Genomic DNA, 27,711 nt, shown 5'->3' on the forward strand with positions numbered 1-27,711 from the left:
CTAGACCAAAAATCTAAGGTGATTCAGGAGTTGCAAGCACCACCTTAAAGACACCTCACTGCACAGTACATACTTTGGACACCAATCCAGAGTAAATAAATGTTGGCCTAACCAGTGACAAGAGTATAAAGACTGTGATCTAGAAAAAAAGGGACAGAATAGGGACAAAACTGTAGTTTCATCTGACAAAGCAAATTTTCTTCACCAGACTGTAATCTTAAAAAGTCTGGAAGAACTGAAATATTTCACCATCCTGGAGTTTAGGTAGCAACATTAATCCTATCATCTAGTACATTAGATCTTTACCTAAACCTCTTTGTACAGAAGATGGAAGACCTGGCCCTCAGAGAAGGATTTCCAAGATGCCTTCAGCTGGTTTGCCAGTGCTATTGTTACTGGAACATGGAAAATAAACCCCTGATTTTACAAATCAAACACTTCTAGGCATAAGTTATTCTTGAGGGATATCTGTGGGTAAGTTGCTGAAGAATTAGGGCAATAAAGCACTGTGCTGCTTTTCCTTTATTCCCTTTGGTATAATCCTGCCTTCAGTGCTCAGAAGGGATGTCCAGATAAGTCTCTCCTACTAGGCAACACCTTCTTAATGTATGCACATATTTAGTACTATCTAGCTTACCTTTGCACACTTTGAGGCCTGATCTGACTAAAAGACAGTGATGAGTAGGTCTTCAGTGAATGAAATTAGTGAGTTGCGGCTGTAGTCTGGCCAATCCCATCTTACTCACAAAACACTTGTTTCTGGCTTTGGTGTGCTATTTGTGGGTGGGAAGCCACAGAAACTGGTTTGTGTTGTGATGCAGAGGAACTTGCTTGCAGAAATTCTGTCTTAAAGAACAAATAGAAAAACACTGTTTCTAAGAAATAGGCTGAATGAGACTCCCCAGAAATAAAGGACATGCAACTTCTCCTAAATGGTCATAATATTTAAAAAAGAATGCCCTGAAGGGCAACACTTCTGATTTGCTCCTTCCTTCCATGCTACTGGTTTTATCACAATCAAGAGAAACATTTTTACATCTAATGTCACCACTTTTTCTGTTGAGCCCATTACATTTTCTAATGGTAAGTTCAAAGAAATAAAATTTTGCTTCTAAAAATAAGTCACTGAGATATGTAACATTCTCATAAATTAGCACTTCAAAAAAAAAAAGTACACTGTGTGCTCAATGTGCTTACTTTCAACATCCTTGGCATTGCTTAAGAGCTTTAAAAAAATCACAAACATGACATTCTTTGCATGACATCTTGCAAAAATCCTCTAGAAAATCACCGGCTTTCTACCTCTATCAATTAAAGAACCTATATTCAGGGAGGTAGTTGCCGAGTACTAACAGATAACGAGGGATTCTGTATAATGGTTGACAACTAAGGCAGTGAGAAAGCAGGGAAAACAGTGTTTGTACAAAGTTTAGAGCATACCAAAAACCTTACAGACTTCTTGCTGTTTACCTGCATTTTTCCTCCCCGTGTCTGTCATGGCTAATTAGTTTCATGTCCCTTGGGTAATATCATGCTAATTAAATATCAGAAACCATGGGGAAAAGTGGCATGAGATTTTTTTGCTATGCAGTTTAACAGTAAGTGACAAGCACCAACCTTCCACCATCATATACAAACACTGTTGGATTTCCTTGTGTGACACCCTAAGCATAAATCCTAATATGCCATGCATATATCAGTTCAGTAAAATTCCATGAACGATACCACAACTGGATGCTTACAAGCAGCACTAAAAAGGGCAGCACCTAATGCAAAATTTAAGAAGCTTCTTCAAAGTACTGGGAGACAGTTTGTAACTAAACAGTTTTATTGACTTTTTTTTTTTTTTCCCCAAAATAAAAAACACAAAATAACCACCAGGATTAAAGGCCATAGACAGCATTAACCAAATGAACCAGCCACTTGGTTACAGTAGCTGATAACTAGAACAACTGGATATTATTGCATATACCTCAGGTTCATTTATGTATTCATTACAGTTTGGCAAGATTACAATCATACAGTAGCTTTGGTTGTGTAAAACCTAGTAGCAATACTTATTTAAAATGTGACTGGTTAACATTTTGTGACAACAGATATTTATCTTATCTTAGTCTTGACACATCTTCTGTCATTCATTCTTCTCCATACTATACATTATTACTGACCAAGAATTAAGGAGACATATTTGCAACCATCGTTTATAGCCCTTCTTTATCACCATATGGTGATGAATCTTACAGGGATAGGAATCTGTCACTTGCTTTCCTTATAAAAGTTTGTAAAGCAGCATCACTTTCCATGCTGGGTGGCTTCTACCATCCTGTGGTAGCATCTGCCAGGAATTAGTCCATTCAGAACACAGATATGTAGAGGTGTATATGGCTTTCAGTCCAAAGCCTTTCCTGACCTACAGTACTGGGGTTTGGCTGTACTGCCTTGCCTTTGAACACAGAAAATACCACAAACAAACAAACAAACAGCTTTTCACATTGGTATGCTGAGCTGCCAGCACAAAACAATGTTAACGAACCTAATACACAATACTACCTTGGTTACTGAATTGTGCCTGAGACACTGTACAGGATTGCATGTTATGTTCTACAGTCTATGTATTTTAGTTTTGGTCTTTTAAAAAATGCTCTCATCCTTATGTAATCTAGTCTAACACTGCAGCTTTGGAGTAACGGTTGATAAAAAGTCATAAACAGACAGGCTATTTTGGAAACACTGGAGGCCTTTTCTTTTCTTGCACCACTTGTGCAGGATTCCTGCCTTTCTGCCATCATTTTGCCCCCAGCTTTCTGGGAATACCTACGTCCAGGGGAAATATATCATCTACTTAAAAATAATCTAACATTTTGAGTTCTACTTGGGAAAAGCTATAAAAGAATTTGAATCAAACTGAAGTGATCTTGTGTGTGAAGACCCTTCTTTGTTTACAAAATGCGGTAACACTAGATAACTCCTACTTGTTTTTGCAGCCCTTTCATTTGCTTGCACTGAAGCAAAAAGGAATTCAGCATGAGGAGTGGCTGCATGGTTAAGATCCAACAGAACAAGGTAACTGCCACACAGTAATTCAAATGCAAGCAGTGTAACTGCTTTTTGCATTCAGATCCATACTTGTATAAGGATATAAATTAATAAGCCCTTCTAAATGATTTTAGAAATATCCTCTTTGATCTAGACATATAAAACCTCTGAATACTTAGAATCACTAGATTTCACATGGCCCACATAGTCATAATTATTTGCACTTACATGGCAAATATTAGAAATACATTTGCCTGCAGTTGAACAGGTAATTATACTGCCTATTATTCAGCTAAGCAAAGATCAAGCACTCTATATCTTGCAGTTATTGGATCCTATTCTAACCTTTTACTTTAGAAAGGGGAAATAACCATCTAATTGTATTACCGGTGCACAGTACTTAGTTTAAAAAAGACAACCTATAGTAGGCAACTAGATTTTTTCCTAAGATGACTTTTTATGAGATACTCTAAAAGCGGTCTCTTATGACTGAAGATTGTCTATTTGACTGTACTCACATAGTAAAAATTGTTAAAATCTAGTTACAAAGCTGCTACATGGTCATTTTGTGGTCTGTAAAATAAAATGGTATCCAGAATTTTATCTGAACAAAATACACCAGACAGTATAAAAATATTTCCCAACTGGAGATTGAAACATTAATGCTGGATTTTTTGTTGTTGTTGTTGTATAAAAAGAAGTGTAATAATGGTAGACATTTATCTGCTTACTAGCCAAAAATATACATATGACTTTGAGGAGCTGTTCCAGGCTCACTTTCAGTGAGCTTGTGCTTTTGTCCCTAGCAATAATAAATGCACACATGGAACAAAGTTTCCTGAAAACCTGAACTACATCTTATTTCTAACAATAAGACTAATTTCTGACACTGGCTATCGATTTCCACTTATTTGCTTTGTTCAGGCAACTACAGCAGAGGAATTCCAGAAGCACCACTTCCGCTTCGAATGGTGTTTATTCAGTGCAACATCTTCCTTTTCTCTTTCTTTTTTAACTCGCTGGTAGTGATCTTCTTCCTTTAAATACCACACAGGCGGCCACCGATGCCTCTCAAAATATTCTTGATTATCTGATTAAAAAGAAACAATCAAAAAGCCCCCAAACAAGCCAATAAGATACACAAATCCCAGAAATGTCTTGAGTGTCTGCAAAAAGCTATGCAGCTAATCTTTTATCCAGTCTCTATGTTAGCTGGCTTATCAGGGATTCCCCCAGCTTCCTCATATGCCTTAGTTAAAGTGTGTAAAGACTTTGAAAGTGTTTACGCTCAAGAGGCCTTAGTCCACCACAGAGTGTAAAAAAGCAAGCCCTTTACAGAATGTATTTTTCATTGTGGAGCCTGAAAATAGCTCTGTTCCTTTTAGCATCACTGAAATAGGTAAAGAACATAATGCTTGCCCAGGAATCAGGCTAATGATTATGACCTTTCTTTACAGATAAGAATTCATGAATGCTACTCAAGATAGCACAGAGGTTCAGTCTCATGGCTTAGCTATCTGAGATCATCTTTGTCTTCATGTTTAATCAACTGGGTGAGGAGAAAGAAGGAGAAACCTTATGAAAATAACTGGGAAAGAATGTTGCCCATACCTGAAGATTTAGCTTTGATTTCCTTGCGGAATTTGGAGCAAACGCTGTTGTAATTGGTGCAGATGTAGTGCAAGCACCAAGCTGCCAGCTGGTTAGCATTGTGAAACTGTAAAGAAAACCAAAGAGCTTATTCTATTTCCTGAGGTTATAATTCTTTTTTGCAGCCCCAATTAACAACTAAAGGTAGAATGGTCCCCAGCGGGTTTTATCTGGCAGCACTCTCCCAAGCATACAGGGGGCTTTTGAGGCTGAAGTAGCCTCTAGATGCCCTAGACCTTGTCGCACAATTCTGCTGGAACAACCAGTGGCCCAAAAGTCTCATGAATAGGTGCTTAGCATGCACAGCAACTGGCAAACTGCATTCAGTCCCACACAGGATCTGAACCCAAGGCACGCTGGACCTGAATTTTCTGGTATGATTGTATCAGTCATATATCCCTACCAGTTATTGCAAACCCTACTCTGAAGTAACTCCCTGGATAGCTATGCTTGTTGACAAAAATCAGGTATTACTGAAAGCTTAATACAAAATCTTGTACAAGCTTTCTATGGTCGTAGGGAATCACAGCTATAATGCAAGTCAAATTGTATAGCATGTGTATCAATTCTGGCATTCTGACTGTCTACTGTGAACTTCCCAGGTTATAAACACATCATGTTGATGTATGTACTGGGAGCAGAGGATATCCTAACAGTAGTTAAACATATTACTTCTGTCTTCAACCAGGAGAAAAAAAAAGAAAAAGCACCCTTCATAAAATCGAAATTAAGTGAAGTGAGTTGCCTTTTCTTGGAAGGGGTTCAGTCCTGGTTTTGCAACAGCATTATAGGTATTGCAAGAGAGTCACTTGAAAGCAGTTGTAGGAAATCTTGCATGGTGGCCAGCTTGTGCTGTATTTCATTGCTACTAAAAGCCTGGACTTCAAGCCAAGCTGCAGCCAGACTCATCATTAGTGTGAAATCAAGAATAATAGAATTAAAAAAAATATTTTAGCTTGTACTACTGCATCTAGTAGACTGCTGTATCACTACTTTTGGAAAACAGAGGTGTGCAGTTTAACTGTGAGCTGCAGTTCTCTCTTTTCATGGTTTCTGGGACTCAAGAAACACTGACACGTGTTTGAACATAAAGTAGTAGGATTTGCACTCACTCCGAACTATCAGATGACTGGCTCTGAGTAGCCAGTCTAAGTGTCAAGTCAAAGAATACAAAAAATGTTGCCTTTGCAATACAGGTCTAAATATATCTACAAGAATGGAATTTAAAGGAACCCAAGAATCAGTCACCGTTACAAAGCTGAACAGCTTCATTACATTGCATTTCATGTTACTGAAGCATGGCCATGAGAACGTGGAGCTTGGAAGCTCCACAATCAACAAAAAATAAAATATATATTTGAAAGACAACTCCTCCGAGATTACTTAAATAGATGTTTCATCTGTGAACTAATAGAAAAACCTTCTTTGAAATAGAAGATAAAACTAAGTTTTATTGTCAGTTGCTCCCAGAACTGCAGACTTTGAGCCACTTAGAAGCAATGCTCAGAACCAGTAAGGTGTTAAAACAAGCTCTGCAGTTGGCCAGAATATCTTTAGAAAACAGTGCACACTGACCTGAGCCAATTCCAGGTAGGATAGTACTTCTCCATCTATTGCAATGCCACTCATGGAGGCTTTTGTCAGCTCTTGTACTGCATGCTGTTCTGTTAGAGGAGAAAACTCATCACTCACATGGGAAATGGTCACATTTCAAGATCAGGTCATCCACAAGTAACAAAGAACCAAGAAGGCACGTTCTCCCTCCGCCTAGGGTTAACTCTAGCATTATGCAGGTGGCACATTCACCCAGATAGCCTGAGCAACTTTCAGATTTGAGTGAAGTCAAATTCAGGCCTTTAGAGTTGTGGCTGGAGATTCTGCATCACAGGTATAAACTGTCTTGCTCCAGTGGAGCACAGTCCACATGAGGATTTGCCCCTTTGCCTTAACCCAAACTATCTATTTCTGGTTTCACACAAAATTCTTATCTCTTTCTTACAGAAAGCAAGCCTGCAGTTAATAACCACTTATAGAAGGACAAAGTTTAGCAGACACTAGTCTTTTTCTGGTGGAACAGATGGCTGCAATATTCAATGTAATTTAGAAATATGGATCAGCTGTCTCTTTTGGGTAATACAAAAGCAATAGCCAAGTTTTTAGGCAACAGTGCACTTGCCATTGCATTGTGGATTTATTAATGAGTATACCCACAGCACTGATACAGAAAAGTTCAATTCAGGCCCTCTTCAGATTCTCAGATTGGTCGTTCCTAGGGATCCAGATGAAGGCTGTCCAGCTCCCCCAAAAGCCACTTCAGTTCAAAAGTCTCCTTAACCCATTCCTAGAACCATTTCCTAGAATCTTAGAGGTTTGAGTGTTTTTTGTGAAATGTTGTCTGCTGATTTGACTCTACTGGGTTCAGTTGTTGGCAGTAGCCTTTGGACTTAAAATTATTTCATCAAGAATTAAATGGAATGAAATATTCTTAATACTATATGTATGTTTATGCTGCAACTACTTAAAAAAATAACCAAGACTTTGGTTAAAATGCACATATAATATCACGCAATAGAGATTTGGTCAGTCAGAACCAGTGAAGACAAGGTACGCAGTGGTGATGCACAAATGAAGGGCAGCTAGGATTTGGTATGTGATTAAGTTTTGCCTAAATGTTGTCCTGTAAATACACGTAGCTTTGCTTCATCTGTCTCTGAGTTTTGGCCTTGGCTGTGTCTTCAGCACAATGCCAAGTTACATATATAGAGAGAAATAAATGAACAAAAAAACCCCCAAAATATCCTGGAGGTCTGGGGTGTGTATGGATTTCATTTTAGAACTAAGTACTATCCTATCCTGTAATTTTTCTCTAAATATGTGATTGAAAAGTTTTTCTTCCTGAAATGAGGGTTGAATCCCCATGTACATACCAAAATATCCAATTCCCATCTAGGCAGTGAAAAGGGATCCAGACAGCATTTCTAAAAAGATGATCACCTAGATCAGTTTTGAATTGGCTCAGTTACTGTCTTTGAATAGAAATGTATAATGGAGCACTTCATTCATTATGTAATGGAAAGCCTGGGGTCCATCCTGTTTTCAGGTGAATTGAACAACAACAGAATGGATATTACAAACCACAGACATTATTATCAATGCTAAAGAGAAGGTTTACTCTTTCTTTTTTTAAAGCACAGAATACTTTACTGTTCTGAGCTGGTTTAGCACAAACTAAGAAAGGCAAGAGAAAGGCAAATACATTTTTCTAAGTGAAAATATAAATTTGTATTACAATATCCTTTTCAGAAAAAAACCAATATTTCTTTTCCCTGACACTTGAGAAAATCCTGTGCATTCCAAAACTACTAAAACATGTTTCAGCCATTGCAGAAGACACTGCGTTGGACAAGGCCACAAATTCTTACCTGCTAGTGCAACCAGGTGAGGAAGGCAAAACCTATTTGCCAATGCAATTAACTCAAGTGTGTCCAGTTCCTGACCAGAGGACAGTTGCTTGGTATACAAGTAATCTAAAACTGCTTGCATGGAAGTCTTGTTTATATTGGGAAGAACCACCTGGAAAAGATATTTAAGAAAAAAGTGTCTAATAATCATGGAATTTTCACATACAGCCCATATTTCACTGCTGTCACTTTGCTGGACTGTCTCTTTTTCTCTTCAAGTCATTTTAGAAATGCAGGGAAAATATTTTTCAAAAAAGAAATTTCCCATTGAAGTTCAAGAAGCTGCCAACAGGTAAGCATACCTCCAGAGTCAGATCCTTTGCCAGCTTACATACAAACAACTTGGTACCAAATTGCTGGAATTGGATCCACATCAAACAGTGAATCTGTTCAATGCTTTCTAGCCTGCAAATGGACAGCTATGTCGGATACAGAAAAGCCACTGAGCACTTCCCATGACAAATCTCCCTTGGTAGACTTCTTGAGGAATGTCATCTATCTGCTCCTGACAAGAGATATTCTGGGGATTCTGAGAATAACAGAAACCAAAGGATAACAGAAACCCCACCCCTCTCAGCCTGTTTATAAATAACCAAACTATCCAAATACATGATGGTTGGGAAGAAACTGAGAACGGATGAAAGGAGGCAAAGAAAATGTAAACCATTTCTGCCACACATGTGTAATTAGTGTAACCACCATGTAATGAAACTACCAAGACTAGGACAAAAGCCATCTAGGACAAAAGCTATCTAATTTCTTGTCCGAACAACTCTAACTCCATTTAACTGCAGGGAAGCCTAAAAGAAGAGGAAGGAGAGTTAGAAAGCCTCACTGTAACCTATCATTGTAGCATCTCAATTACAGTTTGCACACACGACCATTCCTTCAAAGAACAGGGTAAAACTGATTCTTGCGGGGCTCTGGGTTGCGGCAGGTAAGTCTGCTTCCAATATGCAAGCTAGTTGATCCCATTAATCAGCAGTTTGTAACGTACGTCTTCATAACTCAAGAAAGAGATGCTGGCACTGAAGAATGCACTGTGATATTCTGAAGAACTTGCAGTAAAAAGAATGGCAGAGCAGAAAAATAATAATAAAATTATGATGGGGAATTAAATGTATGTGCAACTTAATCTGACTGCTTGGAAGCAGTCAGCACGTACTTCCCGCTAGAAGGGGGTTAATCATTGTCACAGAGCTGGTTGTTAACCTTCGGGGGCTTGTGAATTTTTCTTTTAGCTATGCCTGGATGGGTGGGATTCAAACCCAGATCTGTTATTGTTAAAGCATGATCCTCTTATGCATATCAGCCACTCTGGGAAGCGGCTCAGTTCTCCAAGTCAGAGGAGCTAGTTGTGAAACTCATTCATTATTAATATATTTTTGTTAGTGCAGAGAAAGTAAATTCAGTGAATAAGTTTATAAAATCTGCCCCGAATACAGAAAAAGTAGTATGTAAAAAGTAGATGGTTTTATTTTTTTGTAAACCAGTCAAAGGAAACCATTAAATTAATATCTACTTATATTTTAAAACTTCCAAAAGCATTACTGAATGCTTTAAACTCTACAAAATGGAAGCTAAATATTTTAAATTGGAAAGATAAGCTAAGACTGTTAAGTTAATCATTAAAAACAGGCTGGTAGAAAATAAATGTGTATTCTTCATTGCCAAATGTTGCTTACTAGAATCAAACTATGTATTTTTAATGAACCGCTTGTTGAGCATGCCTCTGGGAAAGGAATTATGTTTACAGCTATATTAGAAGAAGCAAGAAAAATCTAAGTAGCACACAGTCTTCCAGAATATTAAACACAAAAAACTTGAACTCTTCAGATGAGCAAGACCCGTAAGTATGGAAAGGAACAAAAAAAATCAAAACAAAAGTCAAAACCTGGGTATGGATAAGACACAAGAAAAAAATATTAGCAGAGTGTTTAGAATTTGAAAAACAGACCATGAAGGCACCTGAAAATACAAAGATTCTGCTGCAAAATCTTAATTCAAAGCATTGAGATCTTTTATACTGTACTTCATACCTGCTTTACTCAAGAGGACAAGCTGATGCACTAGAGATTCTGAGCTTAGTTTAACACTCCTTTTCTAGTTTAACACTCCATGTTCTTTAACCCTTTTTTCCCTTTAAATCCTTCATCAATGCCCCTGCCCCAAGTGTTCTTTGTAATGCTTCTGATTGTATAAATATATATTCACACAACTTTAAAACTTATTTTAAAGAAATTCACAAATTCATACTTAATTTCCCCTCCCCCCCATATTTGATATTTTAAAGGATTTCAGGTTTAAACACATGCTCCAACATTGCAGGAAGTCTCATGTCTTGCAGAAAATATGTTATCCTCTTAGGCATCCTAATTTAATGCCTTGAGAAGAAAAGCATCCCAAGTCTGCCAGGGAAAAATAAAGAATCATTCCAGGGATTATTGCAACCTTTCAAATAGATACAGAATGATGTTTCCATCACTCTCATCAGACATTGTAAGCAAAATGGACAAATACCTCACTGTTCGAGCTTTCGATAAATGATCCTCCAAACATAGCAGACATCCATTCACAGCTACAGATCAGCAGCGGCTTGTGGGCATTTATGGTTCCGTCATCCAGTTTAAATGTCACATCTGCCATGGGAACAAAGAAACAGGCACACTGCAAGTCTGCTTTTAAAGTGAAACTGTGTTCTCAAGAATGTATGTTTCACCTGCACATTGTTAACCAAGGACTTCTTTCACTTTCCCATGACCCCCACCCTGAAGACAATTCTAGTGTTTTATATAGTTAAATGAAAAAGCCTCACTCAAAAGGGGGATATTGGATGTTCAACACTGGAAAACTGGGTCATTTATTTAAAAGCTTGTGTCTACATTTTGAGAAATTTAACTGCAGAATCCTAGGTTGGAAGAGTTGGCCTGAGTAACACTATAATTTTGGGCTCATCCCTCCTCTCAGAACAATGCAAGCTATCACAGTTTTTGAAGTCTGTGAAGTGACAGTAACATGAATGAGAAAAGAATTAGTGCTTTTCCTGTTAAAGCATGTATTTACTTACCAGAAAATGTCCCTTTGCAAAGGCACTCTCTTATCCGATTAGCTTTTCTGACATGAAATGCTTTAGTAATCTCTTGATTCATGAAGGCTTCTTTATTCATAATATTTTCTACCATCATTCGCAAATCAAATACTTCCAAAATTTCAGCAATCTGAGCCAGTCTTGTGAGATCTTTTTCATTTTCATCCAGTTGCCCTGTGTATAAAAACTGCAAAACAGTTTTAAAAGGTCCGGCCTGCACAGATGAATCCATTTTTACCACAGTTACAGGACATGTCCTATTTGAGACAGGATTCACTTGCATTTCCTTATGCACACTAACAAACCCCTTACCCCAGGACAACAGAGATCTTGCTGTAGAATTTATTTCACCAGGTTCGGGTTCTAGCATGTTTAAAGAGCCAGTACTTTCTGGTGGGGGAATTTTAACACCATCAGATTTCAAGGATGTCTCATCACTGTCACCATTTGTCTCAAGGCGACTTGTCAGAACATCCTTATTTGTATTTTCTTTATTACACTGTGTTTCATCCAAGTCTGGACTTTCCTCACATTCCATTAAGAAAAGGTCATAAAACTTTGAAGAGGAGGTAGCTAGGTAAATCTTGTGAGCAAAAATGTAGTCCTGCTCCTGGAGGACAAACATAACATCTGCACACAGTGGGCTGTCCAATAAATATCCAGCTTCATTCATACTCGGTACCGGACACTCAGGAATTTTGATAACTGGAGGAGGGGCTTTTGGAGGTAGGAATGGAGCCTGAAGCAAAGGTTTTTGGACCTTCTTCAAATGAGATTTCCAGAACTGCAGGTGTCTTCTGGAGATCAGAGCAGCTCTAATTGCATTGTCAAAGACATCTTTAATCCCAAACTGGTCAAATACACTGGTTTCATAGTACGGTATCCCAAGTTCCTTGGCAACCTCTCTGCCTCTTTCTGGTGGCAAAATGTCTCCTCTTTTTATCGGCCTAGGGTTAAACAAAAAATAAACCTTCTCACACACAACAATCATCACAAAATTACTCCAGAAAGCATGGAATTTAAAAAAATGTCTCAGCACCAATTCTGAGATAACTAACATTCAAATGAAATAAAATATAAAATTAAGCCCACAAAGACCTTTGGAAATCTACAACCATGACTCCAGAGAGTTTTAGAATAGCACATACTTGTAATTTTGTTTAAGTTTGGTGATGTCTTTGCAATTTTATTAAAAATATGTAGAAATCATTTGCACAAAATGGAGCAAGCCTTCTCTCTGTTAAAGGGAAATTTACAGTAAAAAAAGTTGATAGGATGCTTGAGAATATTCATTATTTAAAAAAAACCTACTAACATCTCTTTCTACTCAGGTATTCTGTCAGTATCATCATTTAAACTCAAATGGAAATTCTCGTGACATAGAAATGACACAAATATAGCTAAGTATGAAATGAGAGATATTTCTTAAGCTTATGCTTTTTCAAGAAAATCATAGTAGCCTACGACAAAAGTGTAACTGAACACAGACTTCAAGAGTTAGGCCTGTTTTGGCTGTAGACGCATTATGTGGGAACTCATGAATTTCCAGAGCAGCTCTAGTACATGACATAGGGTAAACAAACCAGAAAAAAGTCTGGGCTATGATCCATTTTCCCAACAAAAAATCATCTCACCAGAAGACATGACCCAACAGTGCATTCTCTGAGCACATCATATTGGGCAGACACAAGCTGGCACAGATTTAACACACTCCAGACAACAGCTTGGTTTAGTCACCAGCTAATAATCAGTTCAGGTGGCAGAAGTCTGTGCTAGACATGCAGAGTACTGATTTAAACTTTAATAATGGTGAAATCAGAAACGAGGATTAGGGCAGAAGAATTTTGAGTTTTGAAAAAACATTTCCTTTTAAAGAGTCAATCAAAAAGCCAACCCCACCCACACAGTGAAGAAATATTTAATAAACAAACCAACCTATGAAAATCATATTGCTGAGTTAAGAATTTGAATGCAATGCAATGCAAAGTTTTCTAAGAGCCCATGGTATATTAATTCAATCCCTTTATGGAAATTTTTTACAATAGACTCTTTAATTACACGACCATGGATATTATTTCCATGAATCTGGTCTCATTCAAATTCACATAAAAGGAGGAAATTAGAAGTGAACAGGTAATTGTGGGACTGTTTTGCCCAAACATGTGAATGCTTATCTTTTGAATCTGGGAAAAACAAAGCTTCTCCAGAATGACCCCAAACTCACTTGTATCTCAGAACTTTAAAAAATTTAATTTGCAACCACTTTATTTTCTGCCATGATATAGGATTACATTTACATAAAAATAATCATTGAGAATTAAGAAAACTTGAGTAGAATCTGTCAGTTTAAAATAGTACCAGACAGTAGTGACAGGGTAGGACATGATACACATGTTCAGATGAAGAAAGACATATATGAAAACCTCCAGTAATCATTATTATCGTAGCGTTCAGGCACCCAAACAAGTTTAGGTGTCCAATGTGCAAAAATATTGTGGGAAACACATAATAACTGCATGTGTTAAAGAACTAACAAACTCAGACAACAGAATTAAAAAGAAAGCACATATATTCTCATTTTACAAAAAAAAAAAGAAACTAGGCTCTGTAACCTCTCTTTTAGAAGTACTGTACTTGATTACGAAGGTGATTTTTTTTAATTCTTATTTTTAAACTTTACCTTGCCAAAGGCCGCCTGGCTCTATTAACAGCCTCAAGATCAGCATAGCGGAGATCTAGCTGGCAGCCCACCAGAATGACAGGTGTGCGAGGACAGAAGTGCTTGATTTCTTGATACCACATCGTTTTCACATGATTCAGGGAATTAGGATTAGCAATTGAAAAGCACAGAACAACTACATCAGACCTAGAAAGGCAAGAAGAAAATATCCAATTAACCCAACATGCTTTCTGCTGCAGCTTCACCTATTTTCATCACTCCAGCTTAAAGCTACTCCACTCTACACTTTGAAAAACATGCTGACGCCCAGATGTCAGAATATATGTTGTTCGTGCAAGAGGTTTGATAGAAGCTACACATTTCATCACAAAAGCATGGGAGCACAAAGCCACATACCTAGGAAGCACTGCCCCTCTATGCTGAGAAATTATTCCTGCACGTATGAACAGAGCGCTAAGAAGAGAGGTAGGGCTCGCCATTCTCTACTTTTACACTACAGTTATTCACAGGCTGTCATTGCTCAAGAAATAATTCTGCTGACTGGACACCTAAATTGCAATTCAAAGATCATTGGCGCTTAGGAATTAGAGAGGAGTTATGCAAAACTTCAGAACAGCTACACAGGCAGACACAGATCACTTCTGAACTTGTCATGGAGAAATACCTTTACTGCACCATTTTAGATGCTGAGGTGGTTTCCTTTGCAATGCACTTGGCACAGCAATTCTCTAACATCTTTAATAGATAACCCGTTAGAAGGGTAAACTACTGCAGAATGACCACTTCTCAATATAAGCAAAAATAAACATTACCATGAAAATAAGGTCAGTAAAGTGTAAAATAGAACAGTGGCTGAAATCAGAGTAAGCATAACAATATTTGCAGGCTTTTAAAGGTTTTAAGAAAACAAAAAGTACTTCACTAAATAAACTTGCTTTATAAATTCTAAATATGAGGATTAAGGTTGACACTTCATCCACTAAACCACCACCTAACTCTTGTCAGTGCTAGCACCCTAAGGCAGAGGAATGTTTAAATACTTGTCTCAGGGCATTCCTCACTTGGGGCAATTTCATTATTTTTAAACTGGGATGGGATGTTACAAAGCAGTTCTCAAGCTCTTGGGTCTCTCATGGGAAAAAAAGAAAAGACGAAAAAAAGTTGAATTGAAACTCTTAAGAAAAATTGAGGGGAAGGGACATTTTGAGGAGGCAACTTATTGCTACAGAATTGTCAGCAGGATAAGCTCAGCAATACCATGTCTGTCTCACTTCTATTATTCTTTAATTTAGCACAAATGTGTGGTGTCTGCAGTTTGTGTAGTCTATAGAGCAGCAGCAGTGAATCTTAACATTCACCTTTTAAATAATGAAATACCTCCTCAGTACTGCTGCGTTCTACATTTCACTGAAGGCACAGATATATCCAGCAAGACTGTTTCTAAAGATAGCTGCATACAATACGGGTACTGCTGTGAGCATAAATTTAATGCAAGAGAAATGCTCCTGCTCCAAGTTTGTATCTTATATAAACTGCAACACATCTGTCATATATAGAAACAAGGCCTTTTCAAACTGAAAAGTTACCTACTAAGTAGTGAAGTGGTAAGCAGCTAATACACTGGTCTTCTACACAACTGAGGCAAACACCCTTTAAACTCAAACTTGCTCTTTTCAAGGTCACGTAACAGTAAAACGTAAGCCCCAGCAGACATTTGCTTAGCTTCCCAAAAGGAGAGCTTAATGTACAGCTAAGATAAAAAAAAAAAAAAAACTGGGTAACAAATTTTCAAATCTGGCCATTTGTTGTTTAATTCAAGATCATCAGGACTGCCAGAGCGGCAATCCTTGGCTGTCTGGCTGGTCCTAACTACAGCTAAGCATCTTAGTGAGACAGACTCTCTTGCGTCCTTCAGAAATTAATACCTAAGCCAGGTAATTGCACTCAGGAGTATCCAACCCTCCTGACTCTACAAACCACAAGACACTCATCACATCTCTCAGAAAACCAAAAGGAAACAGAGCTCCAGCAGGAGTTCATAGGCAGGAGATGACAGCAGCTCCCCTGTGGTGCTGCAGCTGACTGATGCTGGGCTGGCCACAGATCTGGGCTCCTGAGAAGAGCCAGTGATGATCTGTTTCCTTGGACAGGACAGGCCCAGACTATCCAGCAGACTGGCCCCAGCACAGCCCTGCATGTGTTACAGCCCTTGCCAAGGGAGTCTCACGTTTTTGCCACAGAGCTGCATGTGGTTCTTGAGCAACTCATCACCTCTGACCTTCCCTGGGCAACCATAAAACTGAGCTGGGGAAAGCTGGTTTTTTTACCCATAACTCACAACACACATAGCATTGCACTAACAGGACATTTCCATCTTACTGGCTTCTGAATAAAGTGAAAAACAAAATAAAGAGGTAAAAAATCATGATTTGCATACTATTTATCCTGTGTTAAAACCTGGACTTCCCCATAAAATGAATATGCTGGGAGTTCTGTACTGAACAGGGAGAAATAAATGGCCCTGTGCCATAAACAGGATGGATGAGAAATCACTGGGTAGTGACAGAGTTCACACACCAAACCAGCACCACAGCTGGGTCTGCTGGCTCACAGAATACATCCACATAATCATAATAAATTAAGTTTTCATTCAAGTCATAAGCATGATTTGCACTATTAGTACAAGCTGGACACAGGAATATACGAGGAAGATTAACTGTCTACATACATAGGACTGTGAACGTTTGGGGAAAACTGTCCTTTGGAAACTTTAATTAAAATACCTACAATTCCTTTTAATGTCAAAGCACATTTACAACTTGCTAATGCCTCAGCATAAAGTTTGGTTTGACATTTGTTCATAAAAGCCAGAACCTGTCAGGTTAAAATAATGCATTAATATTTCCCAAACATTAAAAATTTACCAATGTTATTTTAATATCGTCAGGGAACATAAAAGGATAGGATTAAAAAAAAAAATCTGATCTATTGCCTTTTTTGTGCAGTTTGGTTACTTGGAGAACAAAAAAGGATGAATCAGGTTTACTCCTGCTTTCTTCTTTCTCTCTGCAGCAATATATTCACAAATACAAGCAGCTTTTTTCTAAAAAGAAATGTCATAACCATTTCCCGTTAAAATTCAGGAATGATTCAAGAAACATTTCCATAGACTTGAATTTCTCAATCGCATTCCTCCTAGAGCACCACCCAATTGAGATGGACAATAAATAAAGCACTGTGCATCCACCTTTGTTAAATGCAGCAAAAGTGTATGATTACACTTACTTACACTTGCATATACTGATGTTTGATATTGAAGTATCACAAGAAACAAAGGTAAGTATTACAAATAACTCAGCAAAGAGAAATGGTAGCTTGGATATCCAACACATTGTCTTGTAGATTCAGTGGTACATGCTGGAAATGCAGAACTGATTTATTCTTACATTCTGCTTTTCATAGGTTTATCAGAAGAAATTGTGAATCATCTACTCTTATTTGAAACATCTGAACATACTTAAGTATCATCAAAACTCATAAATTCTGTGACTTGCCCTAGCGTGTGATCAACCACCAGTGAAACACTCTGCATCACCACTGTAAGAAAACACGTTTCTTTCTACTCGCTGGGGCTCCAACCAGGGGAGAACACAACATAAATGTGTGGGACTTGGCAGGTGGCAAAGGGGAACAGATTCTCTCAGCTGTAGGCAAGTCAACCACCACTCATATGTTTGTCACCTCCTGGCTGACCAGACTCCTGCACTGGAGTCTCACATTATAGCGTAAGAGCAGCCTAAGAGCACTTCAAATGCTCCCCTTGGAGTCGCAGAAGTAATTCTTAATGCAAAACATACACATCTGAAGTCAGCGCAGCTTGGTCTAAACACAGCTATGGACTTCCTATAGGAGGCTCTTGTGGGCAAAGAAGAAAACTTACCACCATTTTGAGAAGCAACCCATCTACCTAATGTAGGTATTACCTCAATGCATTCAGTGATATTTTCCCAAACTTGGATAAGTAGAACTTTTGATGGAAGCAACTAACCATTTTTAGACTTCAGAGAATGAAAGGAAACCCTCTAGACAACCAAATCTCTGGCAGGAATCAGCACGTGGTATGCTGCCACCCTGTGAGCTCCTAGTGTGTGAGTTATGAACTGTATCAGATGTACAGAGAGTAGTCCAAGTCGCTGCTGAAAAGCAAGCAGTATAGCACTGACAAAGACAAGACAACTTTAAATTATCAACCTCAGGCTTCAGTTGTAGTCAAGCTACAGGTAACCACTGTAACCATCTGGAAGTTACTCTGCAGTTGCTGCAATAAGAAACTCATGAGGTGTGGGAGAAAAAGCAGTATATTAGCTATGTAACAAGCCTTTCTGATGGAGGAGCTCTTAGAAACAGCAGAGAAGTTAAAGTTTTCTAACTGAGCTGTTTTGTGTAACAGAGCACTGCATTGGTTTGGGACTGAGATTTTGACTCATCTGCTTACATGCTATGTGTGTTCCAGAACTGGTGTAATGAGCTGCACTGCAGATGTACCTACACACCACACTGCTGATCCATCTCTCAGTGCGAAACTGCTACATATTTTCCATCTTCCCTAATACTCTTATTTTAGACAGAACTTCAAGGAGACAGCAATATTAAATGATATCTCATATATTCCATGGCAAGGGTGTTTAAAAGTTTAATGTTTCATAGTCTGAATCTAGAGTTATAAACTGTAGAGCTGGCTGCAGATACGCTAACATGGGTTTATATCTCATTAAAGAAACAGGCTGCCTTCTGAAATGTACACACTGCATTACCTAGGAAGAAGTTGTTCCCTCTAGTTTATAATTTACAAGTTACTGGGAAAAACTGCTGCACACAAGAATTGCTGGTCATGTGTAAGGGATATCATTTGCCATACAGTCATGGAATAATACTGTTGGGTTTGGAGAGGGGGAGAAATAAAGCTGTGAGGAATACAGAATGTGAAAAGGAGATCTCTCTGACCTGGAAATAAATGCAGGGAGTGGGAAAGAGGAAAAGGAGGAAGACTGAACTGTAGTGCCATGCTATCTTCTCATCTTTCTAGAGGCTAAGTCAAAAGTACATATTTTGTTTCAGAGAGCTTGAATGAGACCCAAGAGTTAAATCTGACAGAATCAGTTTAAGGATAGACAAATTATAGTTTGGTTGACAAGAAGTCTGTTGCACATATTTAATCAAATCAAACTTTAAGAATAGACTTGGGGGAGCGGGGGGGGAACCCCAGTGGATTTCTCCTATTACAGTCTTTATTTTTCCCTGTTTTTAGATATCAGCTTTCTCTGAGAAGCAAGGTTGAAGTAAGGGAGTCTATTAGAATTTTACAGAGCAAACAATTTGGTAGAAATTCATCCAAATTGTTAGACTATCTTGACTTTACATGAACAGCTAATCCTTAGACATTTATTTACCAGTAAAAAGTTGTTTTGCTTTTACTCCTTCTGCCCTCATATTTTTCCCTACACACTTCCCATAATTTTCCCAAGATTCCTCAGAGATCTGCGTCACAGCTGAACTTATCCCCACTTGAGACCAGAATTTGACAAGAGCTATCTCTAGTGTCCACCTGCATAGTCCTTCAACCATCTGAAAGGAAAGACTGTGCAGGGCAGCAGCCTGAGTGCAAATACCAGCTCCCAAGTTCCCAAACACAGGAGGCTCAGGCAGTAGAAGGCCATCTAAGAATTCAGTTAAGAATCTCATTTATGGCTGAACAAAACCCTGCTACATCTCAATGTCAATTCAGATACATTTTGAAGAGAGAAATTCACTCAGTTATACAATATTTTTCATGCATGCATCTCACTGAGCTGAAAAAAAAACTGTGCAGATAAGCAAGGCTGATAATGTTTTAAGTGGACTCAGTTTTTAGTAAACGCAGTTGCAGCCATCACATGAAATGAGAAGAAATTCATTAAGTGACTGGTGAGCATAACAAAATGACCTGAAGACACAGGACTTACGTGCACACACTCAAAACAGATGAGGCTAGGAAAACTAAAATGCAGGGGGTGCCTGGCATGTGAAGAACTGAAGATATCCAGGTAAGGCAGGGCAAGACCATGCAGTGCCCTGGATGTGAGCAGGAGAATCAATTAGTTCTATACTTTACCGACAGCAGTGAAGCTTCTTAAGCACTGGTGTAATGTGCGAAACTGTCAAAATGCCCTGAAATATATTCAGATTTTGTGGTGAGTAACATGCAGATCTATTTCTAAAATTTCTGTAACGTCATTTTTAGTAGGAAACAACAGTAATTAAAAAAAGATAAAGCTACCTTTAAGAAAATTGCATATTTCAAGACTGTGCTTCAAAAGTGCAAAGAATTTTCCCATATGTTCCTTACAAACAATACATCATTATTAAAAGTTAAGCATTTTAAAATGTCTTCTATTTCCTTTGAGGTACTTATGGGAAAACAGTGGCGCATTTACAGAGAATGACAAAAAATGTTTTGATATCACAAAGAATGATTAAAATATCTAATTTTCCATTGCAGAAACATGTAAGAGCTACTCTTACTCTACAAATGCCTGACCAGCAATAGTGCTAAAGAGAATGGCAGTGTTGTGTGGAACAATGTAACAAGAGGAAAACAATTTTCTTTTTAATTTAAAGGACTTCTTACACAGTCCTGGAATTTGGTTCATTTTATTGCTGGCTCTAAGAAGTAAATTCACCCATAATTCCGGTTCAGCATTTACATGTGAAAAATTCCATCTTAGTGCTAAATAGAACTTTGCAGTTAAAACAGGCTGCCTGCAAGGTACCATAGAATGATTCTGGGCCAAATTTTGCCAGTAGACTCAGTAAAACTCTCTTTGGAGTGAGGTATGTTTGCAGTATTCACATCCCCTGTAACATACCAATACATGCCTTTTCTCCTTCGCTGGAGCAGAGAGCTTGATTACTGCATTTCTAATGCAGGAACAAAAATTCTGTGATAAATAGAATTCTAGAGATAGTTAATTGAGGCTGAAATACTGAAATATTCTGTGTATCATGTGCAAAGTTGGGGTTTATAAAAGTAAGACACAAAGCCTGAACACCAAAAAATGGAGAAGGATGAAAGAAAATGAAAGAGCAAGAGAAGGTACAGGGCTAGCTGGAACACATTTAATCAACCCAGGGCAAACACCAAAATTCGCAATATCATAAAAAGGAACTGATAAGAATATAGCTAAAAATGCTTTTGTAAGACATATCAGCTGCCTGCTGTCTCTAGACAGCAGTCAGAAAATAAAATAATGAGAAATAAATTCACAAAACAATGGAGAAGCCAGAAACGTAGGGAAAGGTAATTTTGAGCTTATTTTCTGTTATTGTAAGGAGGCAGCTTACTGATGAGAACTATATGCTATCTCTCTACAGAGAACCAACTAACTTTCATCAAAGATACTGCAGAAGAATAAACAAAATAAGAAATTAACCCTTTCTTTACTCCTGGCCCTATCCTCTAAAAAAACTCAGGAACCAATGATCAAGCAGAAAAACATATTGAGTTTAAAAGGACTAAGAAGAGATTTAGTTAAAACATCATTTGAAGCAACATGTTTAGAAGAAAAAAATTATTTCAAGGTAGGGGAGGGATGTAAGGATGGAAAAGAAAAAAAAAAGAAAAAGGAAGATCCAAAGCTAGGTTCCAAAATTCAGTAAAAGCATGATTCCTTGTGAGTACTGTTGAAGAACACAAATAGGAAGCCAGAGAGATGAGGGAGGTAAAAATCCAGAGAAGATGGAAGAATGATAAGGTTTGGTTTGCATCCAGTATGACAGTGACTTCTGAAGTCACAGAAGACATGAAAACTGAACACTAACAGATGCTAGATGCATCTTTTTCTCTGGGGAGAAAATATGGACTTTCATATTTTTTGCTTTCTTTGGGCTATCACCAAAACCAGCCTCCTCCTCTATTCTATTTAAAAAACAACTGTCAAGAAATTTTAACTGACAAGTTGATGTCACAAAGTTATTGATAAGAACTCAGTTTAAAACAGTTATATCTGGTTGTGCAGAGTGGTTTCCATATTCTGACATATGTATGAGGGAGTCCAGACTGAGATTCTGAGACCCTTGGAGTAGAAAACAGCTCAAGAAATCCACCTAGCACCTATTCACAAAGAAATAATTCACTAAGATCAAGATTTTCATGGAAAGTCACTTCCCAGGTTTAGTATTTCCAAAAGATTTTGATCTTGTCTTGCAACCTCTTAGGATAGAGCCCAAATGCCCTCTTCCCACCCAGGCACTCAGCCACTGACTTAGGAAAGCAAGGAAAAATGAAAAATTATGTAATACCACAGATAACACTTGATAAATAATTTTTCACTCCAGTCCAGGAAGGCTTAGAGCATTACAGGTGTCTCTCTATTATGGATAGATTACACACACATCAAGTTGAGCCTCAGATCCCACCAACAGTCATTTAGCACTTGCCTTTTTAGAGAAAGAAGGATTCCCAATAGCAATTCCATAGCAACCTCTTTCTACTCACAATATGGAGCCATGGTGGGATGTAGAGATGAAAAGCAGTACATCTACATTAAATTCACAGGTTTAGGTACATAAAGCATATACTTTCTCATTGACTGAGTAAAAAGCCTCAAATGTTAATGTAGATAACGAAAGAAGAAAACACTACAGTGCATATACACACCGTATCAGAATAAAATTACTTGAGAAAGCTATCTCTCTGTGAACCTCCCTGCTTATTCTAGTCTTTCTTGGGGCTGATCCGAGCCAAACACAAAAGAGAAAAAAAAATCATAATAAATATATAAAAAAAAGTCTTTTTACAGGAGTTCTTCAGGATTGCTTGATGAAGAACCTGAACAGCTTATAAACCACTGTAAAGTAGATGGGGAGGCTCACAAATTTTGGTATTTGAAGATGATTCGAAGATACTGCATATCACTTTTTGTGGCAGCAAAACATAGCAAAAGGAAGCAACCAAGCTGAGAGACAACTGAAAACAACTGGATTCCCCATCAGCTGACCCTTTGCTAACAAAGCAAAAGACTTTCTTGTGTCTGTTAAGTGCTACTGCTGTGAAGACACATCTCTGATGATGCTCTCCAACCCACGCCAGTAGATGGGTCATAAGGCCCGTGGAAGGTGGAGAATTATCGTGACATAAAAACAAGGATAGCAAGACTTCAGGGGAAAGTGTGGGCTTTCATTCAAAGCACTTCTGAAACCTTGGACCTTCCTGAAGAAAGCAGAGGAGCTGCTGGCCCACTCTCAGCTTAGGCACAGGTGGTGAGTGACAGAGGGCACCGACCTAACTAAAGGCAAACTGAGTAACTGTGACGACACCCACCTTGCCCTAATCTCACTGAATTTGCTGAATGCAAATACCATTTTACATCAAAGCTACCTGGGTTTTGTTTTTATAGAAATATCATCATCACTGTCCTTTACGAAAAAGAAACTGAAACCAAAACAACCCTAAAAAGATCGGTGGAATTCTTCAAATATCAGTGATAAACCCCTTTTCTCACGGACTCTTCAGCAGTGTTCAGAAGGTATGTTTCTATGGATTCGATTACACTGAAGTAACTGGTTAAGGGAATTGTAATCACACAGAAAAAGACAAATGCATGTGTTCCTCTGTGTACATGAAACACCCACAAGGCTTATGAAATCCATTCACAACAGAGGAAATATTCTAAACATTTTAAGAGGCTCTGTCAGCAGTCTCACAGCAAGACTCATTCACATTCGTAAGTCACAAGGAAAAAGCTGTTTTCTGTCCATGCTGTATGAACAGATTTTGTTTGGTCTACAGCTCATATTTAAGTTGCAAGCAAATAAATTATCCTGGCTGAATTAGCTGACAAACCACAACCATGGTATTGAGAATAAATATTTGATTGGGACTGAATTAACTCTTTGCAGATTTGTGCTCATGTTTGCACATACTAGAGCTGCGTGTATAAAAAACCAGGATACATAGGATATTAATCAAACTGTAGTCAAACATGTTTACCTGAAAAAAATAAAAAGAAAAGTATGCAAAAAAAAAAAAAAAGCAGGCCAGTCTTTTCCCCATTTTGCTTTTAGAATTAGTTTGAACACAATCATATGTTGACACTCTCATTGAAAACCAGATTGGACAGGAGGATAGAGGATAGTGAATCCTGACAAGTTGAAATGTAAATTAAGATGTTTTCATGTCTCTGCACATGCAGTTTTGTGCCTCCCAGGGAAACTGGTACATAACAACAACTTTTATATGAAGTCCCCACCTTATTTGCAGACTTAGAGAATAGAATAGCACTGAGACTAGATTGTTATTAAACAAAGAGGTGACTAGGAGCTGGAAATCAATATGCTAATCATAACAAAGACATTGTCATTTTACAACATTTTGGAGTGATTTTGCATCAAATGAAACCCTGTGGGACAATATCAACAAATGACTGTTTGGCATCACATAGTGCCTAAGCTGAACTGAACAGGATACTTCCAAAACTAAAGCACACGTGCTAGTTTAAGGAAAAAAAACCCCAACATGTAATGCGATAAAACTGCAACAAATATTTCCATAAGTCCCTCCAGCCACATCCCCCTCCCTCCCTTAAGCTGTCAGGAACTGTTTCCCAAAGCTCCCGGAGGACTGTGATTATTAAACTAAACACCACACAATAGAATGCAAGCTGGATCTCATTCTCCATACTCCCATTTTAAAGGATGGCAGTAGAAACATTAACTATTCCATCCTCAGTGGCATTCAAGTATGTTTCTCTCTTTCTGTCACACAAAAATAGTGCAAAACACATCCCTTTTGTCCTTCTCCTTTGATGTTTCTATCTGTGAAAAATAAAGAATGAAGAAGGATTTATCTCTACTGCAAGTCCTATTAACTGTTCACCCTGTCACCTATAGCATAATCTATTTATGTAACATTTTGTACAACTGTATGGAACAATCTTTTCCAATGAGCAGCAGGTGAAATAATGACCTGCTAGTTATTGTTACACCACATTTAGGACAATTAGAGGTCTTGGCTGAGTGTTTGGCTGAAATAAGCCTTCCCCTGCACAAGAGGCATACGCATAAAAAATTTTGAAGGGAATCAGAGGGTTGTATTACTATATGATCCTTCAGACAATCAGGAACATGGGGCACTTGTAGGTGTAGCCTTGAGCAGTTTGGCATAAACTATGTCTTTTGCTGTACTGCAAGATTTGACTCAGCTATGAGTAGAGTATAGTTCAATGTACAGAGGTGATTTAAAATCAATTCCTATAGATGTGAACATTCAATATTGGAAATCTCTTTCTAAAATGCTAAAATAGATAAAATACTAACCAGTTGGTTTTAAATGAAACTTTAATACCTTTCAAAACAATGAAGTACCTAATCAGTGCTTACAATTAGGAAATTTTACAACTGAAATTCTGTGTATAAAATAGTTTCTTCTGAGTTTCCAGTTACTTTCTGCATTAACAGACTTACAGAATAACCACTAACAGAACAGCAGGTTCCCAGAACAGCCTTTTTAAGTTAATCAGCACATAGCAAGCCTGATTCTACACAGGTTCAGTTCTGCTAGCATCACAAATGAATTGCTGTGTTCATATGCTTAATCCCACGAGATGTCAAGTTATTCATGTCCTTCTTGGTGTTTGCAGGATTAGAATCTAAGTATGTTGCTTCCCCCCTCTCCCGTCCTGTCAGTAAATGTGGGATCAGAGTTCAGAACATGCCTGATTTTGTTCTCCTAATCTCTAGTAATCTTCTCAGTGACACAGGATCTGCTGCAGAATATCAGGCAGCCATATCAAAGTGGAACAGTTTGTGGAAACGTTAAGTTACATCCATATTTATCAAAGTAGGCTCCATATGCTGCCAAAGGGTAAAACAGTATCTGTTCACATAATCAAGTAGCACTAAATATTAAGGTCAATATTACCTTAAAGTCAGTACCCTCACTCACAAAGCTTTTTTACAAATGGTACAGGTTGTATAGCCCAGATGTGTTGCTGCTTTAGCTCCTAACACAAAATTCAGGGTAATTCGTGACTCTGAAAACACAACTAACACAGTGCTGTATACAAAGGAAGGTTTTTACAAACTGCATATGGAGTTTTACAGTGTGAAAATTTAACTGGTGGATTCCGCCAACAGAACCCTCTCCAGCGGTTCTAAGAGGCAGACACTAGAAAAGACTGTCATCCTTCAAAGTCACTTGTTTCATCAGGTAGCATGGAGAGAAGGAAAACAGTAAGACAGTGAGGATCGAGATCTTGCTCAAATATCAGTTATGAAAATATCTGTTCAAAATCCATCTTCAGCTCAGTATTTGCCCAGTACAGGTAATCTGTTCTCATTGTATGTGTATTCAAATGCCTGTTACTCAGTTGTTCTGCTGCCTGTACTGCCACAAGGCCAGCTCTAATTACCATTAAAGAAAACAGAAAGACTATCACTGGCTTCAGTCGTTGTTGAGACTATGCTGAAGTTATATTATACATGCTGGAAAAATCTACCTTACATTCATTTAAATTTTTTTTTCTTTTTTAGAATTTCCAGGGTTAATCAATTCACTAGCAGATACTTGACATTTATAGAAGAGAAACCTTTCCTTTCCTCAGCTTTAATTAAGAAAATACAGAAGAACCTCACCTTTCATGAAATCAGCTCTGCTCTCAAAAGGTTAGCTGCCCATTCAACATCACAGGCTTTAATAAAATAAATATTTAATTGAGTGATGTTTCCCAACATCTCTTCTTGTTAGTTGCTTGTTAGGCAATAATATCATACTCTGCTTATACAGACGGGGAATGCTGATGTTCAATTTTGTAAAAATACAATCTGATTTTGGGGAATGTTCTTTACAATTCAAAATAGGACAGCAGTTGTTGACAGAGCTTTGCAGACTGTTCAAGGAAATGTAGCATAGTAAAACTACGCTGCTTTTAAAATATTTATATCTTTTTAATCCTTGCAGCAGATAATCCTCTTTGCAGTAGGCAGGAAAATGAATACCCTTTATTGTTTTTAAGTCCTTGCTTTTCAAAATTAAGATTTGCAAATTTTTTCTGCCCTAAAATTTTACTACAAGTATTACTTAAAATTTTGCTTGGATCAATTTACCTTCCATAAGCAAAGCGCCTGTCTTTGTGGTGGTCCCCAAAAGTATCCCACAGCCTGAGAGACACACTCACTTCATCCACAACATCTCTTGAGCGTTCAAGGACCTAGAACAGAACACACAAGACATTCTCTTTCCCTCTATCAAACAAGTACATTTCTATTTTGCCCCCTAAGGAGGTCCAAAGCATACTAGATCAAGAGTCTCTCACATATAGTTTTCAGCAAATGTTGTATTTTATAAAACAGGCAGAATATGCATCTTCCTAAGAGTAGGTTTGATTAAAAAAATAATACTTTGGAATGAGAGACTCAGGCAGATGCGTATCGGACCACGGCTGCAGTAGAGACCATGCATAAAATACTTGTGAGCTCATTGCTGCATCCTGACAAAGAAAGGCTTGCCAATAAATAATAGTACAACCTCACAGCATGTGCTCCATATTTTGTACACCTGCAGTCCTTACCTCTTGGCAGACACGGTACTGATCAATGGCCCAGACAGTTGGTACGTGAGTTGCCAGCAGCTGATACTGAGTCAAGGTTGTATTGCATGCTCTTGCACAAATTAGACGAGTCTTTCCCACTGCATTATCTCCAACCACCACACACTTGATAGTTTCAACGTTGGGTCTTTCGTAGTCCATGTCAGTGTCCAT

General features: G+C 38.0%; 1 protein-coding gene across 1 annotated transcript; it reads right to left on the bottom strand.

Moving 5' to 3' along the window:
* Window positions 1-2,804: 2,804 nt before the first annotated feature.
* RHOBTB1 (Rho-related BTB domain containing 1) lies at window positions 2,805-27,711 on the bottom strand. Its single transcript, XM_010567898.1, has 9 exons — window positions 27,520-27,711; window positions 27,056-27,159; window positions 13,916-14,101; window positions 11,215-12,182; window positions 10,668-10,786; window positions 8,109-8,259; window positions 6,262-6,350; window positions 4,648-4,753; window positions 2,805-4,126 (listed from the first exon to the last, which is right to left on the bottom strand). Exons 1-9 carry the CDS (start codon window positions 27,709-27,711, stop codon window positions 3,957-3,959), a joined length of 2,085 nt encoding a protein of 694 aa, XP_010566200.1. The 3' UTR covers window positions 2,805-3,956.

Source organism: Haliaeetus leucocephalus, unplaced genomic scaffold (genome assembly GCF_000737465.1).
Source record: "Haliaeetus leucocephalus isolate CR32 unplaced genomic scaffold, Haliaeetus_leucocephalus-4.0 Scaffold229, whole genome shotgun sequence".
NCBI lineage: Eukaryota > Metazoa > Chordata > Aves > Accipitriformes > Accipitridae > Haliaeetus > Haliaeetus leucocephalus.

Bases quoted from the DNA above. Each gene is read 5' to 3' on its own strand.
- RHOBTB1 (XM_010567898.1), bottom strand. From the start codon at position 27,711: ATGGACACTGACATGGACTACGAAAGACCCAACGTTGAAACTATCAAG. The intron at 27,160-27,519 runs GTAAGGACTGCA...GTTCTGTTCTAG, and splicing joins AGTACCGTGTCTGCCAAGAG to GTCCTTGAACGCTCAAGAGA. The intron at 12,183-13,915 runs GTAAAGTTTAAA...GTTTAACCCTAG, and splicing joins GCCAGGCGGCCTTTGGCAAG to GCCGATAAAAAGAGGAGACA.